Source organism: Gadus macrocephalus, chromosome 17 (genome assembly GCF_031168955.1).
Source record: "Gadus macrocephalus chromosome 17, ASM3116895v1".
Lineage (NCBI taxonomy): Eukaryota > Metazoa > Chordata > Actinopteri > Gadiformes > Gadidae > Gadus > Gadus macrocephalus.
The window spans coordinates 9468279-9480619 of record NC_082398.1 but is presented as its reverse complement, the minus strand read 5'-3'; the positions used below and the strand labels follow the sequence as shown (position 1 = coordinate 9480619).

Here is a 12341-nt window from a genome sequence, read left to right as displayed (position 1 = left end):
AAGAGGTGATGGCCCGGATGCCAGGAGCCAAGGTATTCAGCACACTTGACGCACAATGTGGCTACTGGCAGGTAAAGCTGGACAAGGAAAGCTCAGCGCTGTGCACATTCAACACCCCTTTCGGACGATACGCATACAAAAGACTACCATTCGGAATAAACACGGCCGGCGAAATATTCCAAAGACATGACAGAAATGTTTGAGGACATGGAGGGGGTGGAAGTAATCGTGGATGACATACTCGTATGGGGGACAAACGAAGAGCAACACAACCAAAGACTGGAAAGAGTGCTGAACCGAGTCAGGGAAAAGAACATCAAACTCAACCCAGAAAAATGCACATTCTGGGCGCAAGAAGTGAAATACATGGGACACATCTTGACAGCAGACGGACTTAAACCAGACCCCAAAAAAGTGGAGGCAGTCAACAAAATGCAAAAACCCACAAACAAGACTGAATTACAAACTTACCTTGGGATGATCACATACCTGGGGAAGTTCCTACCGCAATTATCCACCGTTACCGCCCCACTCCGGACGCTGCTGGAGAAAACCACAGAATGGATCTGGATGGAGGAACACGACAGGAGCTTCGAGAAACTGCAGGAAATGGTCACCGAGGCTCCAGTACTGAGATACTACGACGCGTCGAAGCCAGTCAAGCTAAGGGTGGACGCATCCAGTTGCGGAATAGGAGCCGTGCTTTTCCAAGACGAATGCTGCCCCATAGCTTACGCCTCAAAAGCCTTCACCGATACCCAAAAAAGATATGCGCAAATAGAAAAGGAGCTGGCTGCCATCATGTTTGGATGTGAAAAGTTCTACCAATACCTGTTCGGGCGAACATTCGAAGTCGAAACTGACCACAAACCCTTGGAGGTAATTATGAAGAAACCACTGGCCGAAACCCCACTGCGACTCCAGAAAATTCTACTTAGGCTTCAGAAGTACAACATGACAGTGAAGTACAAAAAAGGAAAGGAACTGTACGTAGCCGACGCCCTGAGCAGAAACTTCTTAAAAGAGACTGACGAAAATGAAAATAACGATGATGTACAAGTGTGCGCAGTCATGTGCTTGCCCATAGTACCAGAGCGACTACAGGAAATACGCACAGAAACAGAAAAGGATCCAACACTCACAGCAGTGAAGCAATTCATTCTCCAAGGCTGGACAAACAAATCAGATACGCCAGATGAGGCCAAACAATACTGGGACTACAAGAGCGAAATGACCATAGAAGATGGACTGATATTCAAGGGCAACAAACTAGTCATACCAACCACGCTGAGAAGGATGATGTTGAAGAAACTACACTCCAGCCACCAAGGGATCGAGAAAACAAAAAGATTCGCAAGAGACATCCTATTCTGGCCGGGGATGCAAGCACAGATCACAGACGCGGTTTCAAAATGCGCAATATGCGACACATACAAGAGGCAGAACAGAAAGGAACCCATGATTGGACATGAAATACCCGCAAGACCATGGCAAAAAATAGCCACCGACATCTGCGAGCTTGATGGCGAACACTACCTCGTCTTGGTGGACTACTACTCGAACTTCATCGAGGTAAACAAACTGAACACCACAACAAGCCAAGCAGTCATCAACATCTGCAAGCAACAATTCTCCCGACACGGCATACCTGATGAAGTCTGCTCCGACAATGGCACTCAGTATTCCTCCACAGAATTCAAAACATTCAGCGAGGAGTATGGATTCAAGCACACCACATCATCACCCACATACCCCCAATCAAACGGCAAAGCAGAAAAGGCAGTGCAAATAGTCAAAAACCTCCTAAAGAAAGCCAAAGCTGACAAACAAGACCCCCACCTCGCCCTGTTGGATTACAGAAATACACCCCTGGATGGCCTACCCTCACCTGCGCAGCTGCTTATGGGACGCAGGACGAAGACGCGACTGCCCACAGCACAAAATCTACTAAAACCGAGAACGATGGAAGGAGTTCGGGACAGAATGCAGATCAACCAAGACAGAAAAAAACACTTCTACGACCGAGGATCACGCACACTGCCAGCCCTCACCCCCGGAGACACAGTGAGACTGAGAGACGGCAAGCAGTGGAGGCCAGCTAAAGTGATACATCCAACACACGAGCCACGATCATACATAGTGGAAGCAGACGGAAAACGGTACAGGCGAAACACAAGGGAACTCATCAAAACGGCTGAAGATACCAGCGCAAAGGACACTCACACTGAACGGGAGAACAACAACTCAAATGAGAGACGACACACACTCAGAAAACCCAAACCCAGAGAAAGACTGAACCTGTAAGAAAGAAAAACTCACCTGATTAACATGTTATTCCCTTACAGGTTACAAAGAGACCGAATCAAAAACACTTAATGAATGGAAAAAAATAATAATAATCGGAGAGAAAGAAGAACCGAAATGAACCCTTTGATATGCTTAATATTATTTAATTTACAGTTGGACTAATGTGATTAGTTCTTATGGTTTTACTGTTAGGTTTACTTTAATGGTTCCTGATATATATGTTCGCCTAGGGTGTTCTACGGTTACTGAATGTTGATTTTCTTACTTCCTTGTAATTCAATCTTTAATGTTCAGAAAAAGGGAGATGTAATGATATACCGCGGCGCTAGAGGGCACCGCCGCTTAACACAGGCGGTATGTATATATCCCGCGCTTATTTGTAAATAAAGCAGTTTGTATTACGCAGGCACAGGAGTCAGTCGTGTCTCATTACAGTCACCACTGGTTCTCCCGTCGGTTTACACACACACACACACACACACACACACACACACACACACACACACACACACACACACACACACACACACACACACACACACACACACACACACGCACGCCTAGGGGTGCCTAGGGCCTAACATGAATGAGCCCCCGTCTTCCCCAACTCCCAAGTAGCCACAACCCAAATCATAATTTGTGTGAAGGAAAGATTTATTTATGCAAGTTAGTAAATAAATCTATAGATATACAAAATAAACTTCAGGGCGGACCAAGGCCAAAATAACAAATAACACAATCCTATCTAGAAAGTAAGAAAATAGCCCTAAGAAAACAAACTTCAAATCTTACCTCCCTATCTAAGTAAAACAAGAGAAAACACCGTAAACAAAACTGGCAGTCCACCCTTACGATCACACACGTTAACTATCAACTATTACGTAATGTCCCACAAGACAGAACGACAGTGTGGCCGGTTGGGAGAGGAAGAGGACGGGGGAAAAACCGGCTGCCCTCAGACGGCCGCCATTTTGGCTGCTTTGTAGTGGTTGGTTCCCGGCTGCAGCCAACCACAGGCCAGGGCTCGAACCTCGTCGACCAATCATCTCCGCGTCCTGGCACACTCATCTATGCATGTCCGGAGAAAGAGAAAAAGGCACAAGGCACAAGGCACAAGGCACAAGGCACAAGGCACAAGGCACAAGGCACAAGGCACAAGGCACAAGGCACAAGGCACACAACACACACACACACACACACACACACACACACCTAGGGGTGCCTAGGGCCTAACATGAATGAGCCCCCGTCTTCCCCAACTCCCAAGTAGCTACAACCCAAATCATAATTTGTGTGAAGGAAAGATTTATTTATGCAAGTTAGTAAATAAATCTATAGATATACAAAATAAACTTCAGGGCGGACCAAGGCCAAAATAACAAATAACACAATCCTATCTAGAAAGTAAGAAAATAGCCCTAAGAAAACAAACTACAAATCTTACCTCCCTATCTAAGTAAAACAAGAGAAAACACCGTAAACAAAACTGGCAGTCCACCCTTACGATCACACACGTTAACTATCAACTATTACGTAATGTCCCACAAGACAGAACGACAGTGTGGCCGGTTGCGAGAGGAAGAGGACGGGGGAAAAACCGGCTGCCCTCAGACGGTCGCCATTTTGGCTGCTTTGTAGTGGTTGGTTCCCGGCTGCAGCCAACCACAGGCCAGGGCTCGAACCTCGTCCACCAATCATCTCCGCGTCCTGGCACACTCATCTATGCATGTCCGGAGAAAGAGGAAAAAGGCACAGGGCACACAAGCACACAGCAGACCGAACAGAATAATGAACACACACACACACACACACACACACACACACACACACACACACACACACACACACACACACACACACACACACACACACACACACACACACACACACACACACACACACCTTAAGGGAAAAAAATAAAATAAAATAGTGTCAATATTTTTGTTCAGGATTTTAATAAAAACAAAAACTGGATAGGAATTTGATAGAAATTTACATTTGCAAACCATTCAGCTCAGCAGTCCAATATTCTTTAATCCCGTCTTTCCAATTGCACTGAAATCGCTGGGCTTCCTTTCGACGTACAGAAGAGTAAAGGTACTTTTACCTGAGACACGTTTGCATACAACCCCATAGAGTGGACCGTGTTTTTATACCGTTTAAGGCTGGTGGTAATATAGCACACATTTTACACACTTCATCGAGACAACTTTCCAATAAGCTCATTGATTAGGCTACATGTTAAACTAAGCTTTCCTTTGTTTAAATCAAATGCCTTGTCATATCACTTAGACAGAAGAAACAGCATGTGGAGGATTGCAAATAATAATTAATACCTCTAACGGTAAAAGACATAGCACAATGCTTTAGTTGGAGAAAATTAAAATATATATATATATTATTGGAATGTATAATTGCGTGGTGAAAGTTGTTATTACATTATGGTTTGGCAGTTTGGCACTGATAAGTGATTGGGTTTATAGCTGGTGGGAGAATAACTCATTGCTACAGCAATGGTGCTCAGTGGAGCCTGAACAGAAAACAAAAATCAAACTACCCTCACCTGAAAGCATCCTCACTTAACTGTTATTCAGGAAAAACGGTGAAACAGAAAGTAGAATCAAACGCCTTGATTCTTCCGTTTAAGGTTTTTATCTCATTGGAGGAGTTCAGGGCTGAACTTCCTTTCAGGTTCAATAAGCGGACCCCATGCGTGTCGCATCAGCGCTTAATCAGCACCCGGTTCTACATGCAGTAGCACTGTTTCACCTATGGAGGGAGCCCTCTGCAACGCAAACCAATGTGGCGTTCTGTTGCTACTTTTCGCACGATAGCTCACGTATATTCAACCGAAACAAATCGTAATACTTTTTCTAAATAAGTGTGCCTCTGGTTGCCAAGGAAAAACATGTTATTATCGCAAAAAAAGTATTTGAAATACAAATGAATATCTTTTTCAGTCACATTTGGGTCGTCAATTAGTTCCATAGCATTGGATTTAACACTAAAATACATTCTGGAAACCTATTTCCTTTTCCATTCAACAATCTAATGAAATAGAGATTTAATAGTAAAGTTTACTTCTTAAAGGCAAAATACTTTCTATTTGGTTGGAAATGTGATCTGATTTTGAAATGTATTTGTATAGAGCATATCATACAAGTATGTATATCATAATTGGTAGTGAATTACAAAATAACTAATTTGTACTACTATCATTCGGAATCATTCGGAACAAATAATGGCACAGCGAATCTTACTAATTGTAAACATAAGAAATGGAAACGTAAATTATCCCTTTTTGTTTGCAAGCCTGCCCGTTTTAAATGTATAAAGGGTTCGAGAGAGAGAGAGAGAGAGAGCGATAGAGCGATAGAGCGAGAGAGAGATAGAGAGATAGAGAGACAGAGAGACAGAGAGACAGAGAGACAAAGAGAGAGAGACAGAGAGAGACATTCTCTGCCCAAAAAAAAAAAAAAAAAGGATTTTGGTAATCTTTCACAAAGTATAACGTTATATTGCACAAGGCGATTGGCTAGGAGGGCGGCCGGGTGGGGTGAGGTGGGCTATGATTGGTTCATTATGATGGTCCCGCCTCTCCCTCTTCCTCATTGTGAATCTCCAGGACGGAAACCAAGACTAAAAGGTTCCTCAGTCCAGAGCAGAAATGAGCTTGTTCCCATGGGGTTCAACCAGTTAGAACCAGTAGCCTAAGAACCAGAGCTTGTTCTCCAAGGCAGCTTCAGTCCACAGTCCACAGGCTCAGCATCAACAGGGCTCCCTTGTCCCCCCCCCCCCCCCCAACCCCGCAGACACCTGCTGTCTGTCTGCTCCATTCTGAACCCTAAACCGTTGATACGGACCCTGTGGAGGTGGGGTCCCCTGACGTCACTCACACACACACACACACACACACACACACACACACACACACACACATTCTCAGCTACACACACTCGCAGGCACACACAGACTCACAGACACACACACACTCTCAGGCTGACAAACACACGCACACACTCGCTCACAGACACACACACACACACACACATACACACACTCAAGCGCGCACTCAGGGGTTGTGCGAACGACGGACGGACAGCCTGGGGTTGCCGGGTTACGGGTGGGGGTGGCGGGGGTGGTGGGCGGAGTTAGGTGAGCAGCGTCCTGATCTCGCGGTGGACGTAGCACAGGAAGTCCATATAGGAGGCGCCGCCGTACAGCCCCTTGTCCTCCACCAGGAACTGACGGAACAGCACCTCCAGCTTGTCCTTGGGTCGCACGATCTGCAGCTGATGGGGAGGGGGGGGGGGGGGGGGGGGAGTGAGGAGCCGCGCAGGAGTACATCGAGGACAGTGTGGTCATGGTGGGTCAAACCAATGGTTAGATAGGGTTAGAAGGTTCTGGGTTCAAACCCCGCATCCATGAGACGGATGGCCCAAACCCTTATCTTGATTAATTTAGTGGTCAATTAATCAATCGTCATTCTTTTTCTGCATATACAAATATTGAGGATGCAGAATGTTTTATTTGCGGGTAAGGCTTTCACGTAATGTGATTTTTATTTCATTATTTAATTATTGACGCAATATCGAAAAAATATCTGTTCCTGCTAAGCTACAGCAGCAATGTGTTTACCTGCTCTGGCCACTAGGGGGAGGCAAAGAGTCTTCGGCCGTGTTTGATTGAAACGTGATTTCCTCTTTGTTCCAGACCAGCGCAAGCGTTTGTTAAGAGGTAGGCTATTTCATCCCAATCCATTCATGGAAGTTAATCATCGCAATCATGTCAAACACACAGATTACCAACAATCACTTATTTTTATGTTGTCATACACAATATATATATATATATATACAATATATATAATAATGTTTTCCTAGTATGGGACAGCACCCAGGACCTTACCTTCATGGAGTTGGGTCTCTGCTGCATCAGGCTGCTGACGATGGCCCGGACCTTCCTGGACTGGGGGCTGTCCAACTCTGGCAGCACATTCTGGAACCAACGCACCCCAGCACACATGAGTGGGCCATCCCAAATAGGTTATCTATCACCGGTCGGTTCAATCCCGTGGGTTTAGCCCGGGGCTTTACCAGGCAGCGGAGATTCAGAGATACAGGTGAGGTGTTCAGATGGGGATCAACGTTCCTGACGTGCGTTCAGTCGGAAACCAGGAAAGCTGCTATGAGGGTATCGGGGTATGAGGGTAGAGGAGCGGGCTAGGCAAAGCACCTGAACCTCTTATTTCACTGCAGAGCTGACCCGAGCAGACGCACATGGGCCTAGACCTGCATGCACTTATCCCGCGGAGAGCGTTTACAGCACTGATTCATTCCACATCTCGAAAAAGAACGGGAGAGAGAGAAAAGCGCGAGTAATCTTCCTGATTCATTATCCGTGACAAGTTGTTTTAGGTTCTGAAGAAGGGGAGGGGGGAGTGGATTCCAGGTGAGTTATGGGAGTTGCGGTCCGGCCCGCGGGGCAGTAAATTCGCGTGGAAAAACAAGGATTACAAGACATCTTGGGGAAATTGCGAAACCGTCTGTTGATTTTAAATTAATCACATGCCCTGCTTTAAAGCTGCACTATGTCACTCTTTCCTCGCAGCCGGTCGACTTTTATCCAACGTAAAGTTACCTGTTCTTTCCACAGACTAAACCCATTAATCCTGGGGTTGATTGAGCCATGATTTCTAAGGGATTGATCCTTAGAAATCACTCGAATTAAGGCTGGAGTGAAACTGTGGGTTTAAAGCTAAGGTATGCCATTTGGAAAAACCAACCAGAGTAGGCTAAGCTAGATTTTGTAAGTATCCAACCCAAAAAAAGAAGATTAATAAATAGCTGACTAGCTTTAGCAGTAGCCTTGTGGAAGACTCTGGTCATCTGTACTTAGTGCGCATAACTAGATTAAATGTTTGGACCGGCTTATTGCCTGCAACAGCCACCGATTTGTTTCTCGTCAGAGAATTGGATACATTTATTGCTGTAAAGTTGTATAGAGACGTTCAACAAATGAGTAAAAAAAAATGCCTCATATATTTTGCCTTTTCTAGCTTAAGGTATAATTGAAATTGACTTCATTGAGGAAATAATACTGAAGTATTAAGTAAGCATTAAGTATTTCAGTAGGTTTCTTTTTCAGCAAAATATTAGGATATCTTATAATTGTTAGTATTTGGTAACAAATAATATATAGATGGTGTTTTATTTTTTATCACTCTGTTGTATTAGATGTAAAGACTTTATCGATTAAAAGATATATCCATCTATAAAGTCTGGCATCTTAAACGTCAAAGTACACTGAAACACTGAACCCGATCAGCGGTGAATCGACTGATCACCAAACAGGTGGTCAGCTTGAGGGTGAGGGGAGCCTGCGTGCGTTGCTGACCGTGTTGGGCTGCAGGTGAGCGAGCGAGGGCAGGTTGAAGAGCCCCTGGATGAGCTCGGGGGGGCAGGCCACAGGAAGAGGGCGTGGCCGTTCTCCAGCAGGACCGCCCCCGCCGTCGGACAGGCGGTCCTCGGAGCAGCGCAGCGGCGACGGCACCGCCTCGCCCTCCAGCTCCATGTTGTGCTGCGGAAAGATCGGAAACCTTACAATTGATCGGCAATCTATTTTATCGAAAAACCATCATCTACCGAGTTCTGCCGAGTTCCGCCGAGTTCCGCCGAGTTCTCCCGAGTTCTACCGAGTTCTACTGAGTTCTGCTGAGTTCCACTGAGTTCCATTCAAAACCATTTCTAGCCGAGTCAGAGTCAGCCCCTGCCCCTCGGTGAACCCCCCCCCCCTCACCAGTGGGATGAGGCGGGGGTACAGCAGCAGCTGGGTGTCCTCCACGCCCATGGCCATGACGGCCAGCCGCTGGTGGGCGCGGTCGTCCGTGGACAGCTCCGTGCTGCCCACCAGGGAGGCCGTCTTCATCAGGCTGTTCCTGTACACCGGGAACACCTTCATGGTCTCGGGCAGGATCAGCTGGGAGGAGGGGACGGACGGATGGAGAGGAGTCCATTAGACCAGCCAGAGAAGTCATTACATTTAGGCCCAATCCCATTTCTACCCCTTACCCCTTCCCCTTACCCCTTCAAAACAGGGGGAGGGTTAAGGGGTATAAATGGGATTGGGCCTTACATTACATTTGTAAGTCGTGTTGCGTAAAATGTTACAGTGGTCTCGTTGGGGTAGAAAATATGTATGTGCAGTACGGTATGACACTATTAAGCCGATCGATGAATGACCCGAAGGCACTTATGAATAACTAGACTTTACCAAATATATACAACGCTAACAGAACAAACTAAAATCCAGCGAAATTGAAATGGATCAATGAATACAAATATTATCCGACATATTACTGCTTGGTACTTGTTTCTATGAATATCTTTAATGTACTGACAGCGATATGTTGTTTCTCTTTCTTTTGACGAATGTACTCATTGTAAGTCTCTTCTGATAAAAGCGTCTGCTAAATACCCTGAATTTAATTGTACATTTAAACGACATGTTCAGTCTTAACAACACTCCGTCTTTGGATCCAGAGCGTCTTGAATTGGACGACGCAGTGAAGCAAAACTCTGCACAGCCTTTTGCGGGACATGTGTCAGACCCCTGGGAAGAGCTGCACCGACATCACATAAAATCGTGAGACACAGTTTCTTGTATTTGGGAGCGTGGTCAGTGGTCCACCGACCTGGCTGGCGGCAGAGGGGCTGGCACAGTTCTTGCGGTAGCAGGCCAGCATGTGGGCGGTCTGGTTGACCAGGATCTCCCGGACGCTCTTCAGTGGCTGCTTCAGGATGGCACGGTAGGCTGGGGAACACCGGGATGATAAACAGTTGTTAGCTTCAGGATGGCGCGGTAGGTAGCCATCGGTATTTATATTATTGACTGTAAAAAGGCGCTTGACACCAGGGAATTGAGACGTTGTAAAAACGAAGTAATCAATAAATGAGTTTAAATGTGTTTAAAATGAATAGAGAAAAAACAATACATACAATGTGAATAAAAATAACAAACTCAACTTATTCAAGTCAAGTTTATTAAAACCATTCACATGTTTTGAGTAAGAGCCCGCTTTCCGAAAAAAGTTAATAACTGCCTTGGCATTTTTTGAGCTCAGTTTCATCCACCAATTAAAACCGTTGTGGATTATATTAATCCCAGTGGCTGGTAAACCGACGAGCAGCCATGTTAAACCAGACTTTAGGGTGATGTATGGAGTGGCAAGGAGAAGGAGTAGGGGGGTTAGCCTGGGGTCAAACCCAGGCCCCTGCATTACAGTGTGGGGCTGTCTGTCAGCACGTCTTAGGTATGATGAACGTGCGTCTGAAATAAAGCACTGCTCAGACTCCTTTTCTCATTATTACTGCTACTTGGACAACGGTTGCTAAAGCCTCTGGCAGATCAACTTGTACTTTTTCTTGTTTTTCTTAACGGGAAGGTGTTTGGAGTAATGCCGGCATTGTTAAACCGGCAATACATATCAATTAATACTGTTAATATTGAGATATGATCACACTTTAATTCATCTGGCATAATGCATCTTCTAACTAAAAACAACAAATGAACGTCTCAACTGGTTCGGTTATGACGTCTCGATGACTGATTAACTTCTAATTCAATTGTTGGCGTAGTGGAATATATATCCGGCATCTTATCATCACTATGAAGTGATAAGGCTGCAAACGAAGCAAACGCATTCATTTTAATAACTGGTATTTTCCAACTGACATTTCTAACTGACATTCCAAACTCAAATTGAGGTTCAAATAAGCTGAGGAACGCAGAAGAGTTACTGCGGTGTCGAAACACAAATCTTTAAAATGGTGTGACCTGGTCCTAGGGTGAGGAGAGGGGTCGGGAACGAACAGAGAGAGTTGGATGGTCACCTGTTTTGGAGAAGTAGTTGATGAGCGAGTCCGTCTCGCATCTCTTGAACAGCTCCATCAGCTGGGAGCTGCAGTTCAGACTGAGGTTGTGGACGCGCAGACGCCTCTGGCCCCCCGCCGTGGTGTAGAGCAAGGCACACTGGGTAATACGGACAGACGGACACGGCTTTCCAACAACAGCGGACGACACGATTGTTATAAACGAAGCGCTGGTGATGTATCGTGTCTGATGATATAAAATACAACGAATAGAGCAAGGCATTAACATCGCCAGGGTTGGAGGTTTGATTCCCACCGGGGCTGTTTTACGCTGACAATGTTTGATAAGGTGTTGTGAGACACTTTTGATCGAAACTCCCACGAAATGGCATTCATCAGATTATCCACCAAATGGTTTAAAAGATAATAACTAACCCGTGGCTAGCAAACATTTGCTGGGGGGGTTATTATTGTGTTTTGATACATTCCTGTAACAAAACAGACATGTAGATTATATTTCCCATTCATCGGTTTGCTGAGCGTGCGTTGTGCGCGCGTTGTGCGTGCGCTGCATGTGCGTTGTGCGTGCGGTCCCCCGTGACGCGCGTACCTACATGAAGGCGCCCGTCTCCTCGCTGAGCGTGTCGTCGTGCTTCAGCTCCACGGTGATGGCGTGGTCACTGTCCACCGCCGCCAGCTCCACGTCCGTCGTGTTGTTAAAAAACCACAGTGTTACCCCTTATGTTTTTTTTCATGACGACCAATAAAAAACAACAGTGTTACCCCTTATGTTTTTTTTCATGACGACGACCAATAAAAAACAACAGTGTTACCCCTTATGTTTTTTTTCATGACGACCAAAGTAAAATAACAGTGTTACCCCTTATGTTTTTTTTCATGACGACCAATAAAAAACGACAGTGTTACCCCTTATGTTTTTTTTCATGTTGACCAATAAAAAACCACAGTGTTACCCCTTATGTTTTTTTTCTTTTTTTTCGTCTTCGGTTGCTAAGCGATATCAACGTCTTATAGCAGACTATTTTTCTGCTGATCAACACTACGAATGCTGGTAACAAATAAATTGTAACAAGCCCACCATGTTAAGTCATTTTTCGTTTTGGCACGTAGCCGTGTAATAAGCGGGATAATTGTAGGCTATAG

The 12341-nt window shown here is 45.4% G+C and overlaps 1 protein-coding gene across 4 annotated transcripts; it reads right to left on the bottom strand.

The window, feature by feature from the left end:
- Window positions 1–5364: 5364 nt before the first annotated feature.
- LOC132475782 (protein transport protein Sec24D-like) lies at window positions 5365–11902 on the bottom strand. 4 transcript variants are annotated; one of them, XM_060077086.1, is made up of 7 exons: window positions 11788–11902; window positions 11199–11337; window positions 10001–10119; window positions 9106–9285; window positions 8704–8886; window positions 7216–7305; window positions 5365–6599 (listed from the first exon to the last, which is right to left on the bottom strand). In XM_060077086.1, exons 2-7 carry the CDS (start codon window positions 11254–11256, stop codon window positions 6459–6461), a joined length of 771 nt encoding a protein of 256 aa, XP_059933069.1. In that variant the 5' UTR covers window positions 11257–11337; window positions 11788–11902; the 3' UTR covers window positions 5365–6458. The 4 variants fall into 4 exon arrangements, with proteins under 4 accessions (XP_059933069.1, XP_059933068.1, XP_059933067.1 ...); XM_060077085.1 differs by having other exon boundaries at window positions 11792–11902; XM_060077084.1 differs by lacking the exon at window positions 11788–11902 and having other exon boundaries at window positions 11199–11766.
- Between the last annotated feature and the right edge of the window lie 439 nt (window positions 11903–12341).

Coding starts and splice junctions, on each gene's coding strand:
- LOC132475782 (XM_060077084.1), bottom strand. CDS start 11,466: ATGTTAATGCCTTGCTCTATTCGTTGTATTTTATATCATCAGACACGA. Junction 10,120..11,198: donor CAACTACTTCTCCAAAACAG/GTGACCATCCAA, acceptor GGTGTTCCCCAG/CCTACCGTGCCATCCTGAAG. Junction 7,306..8,703: donor CTCACCTGCAGCCCAACACG/GTCAGCAACGCA, acceptor CGTTGGTTCCAG/AATGTGCTGCCAGAGTTGGA.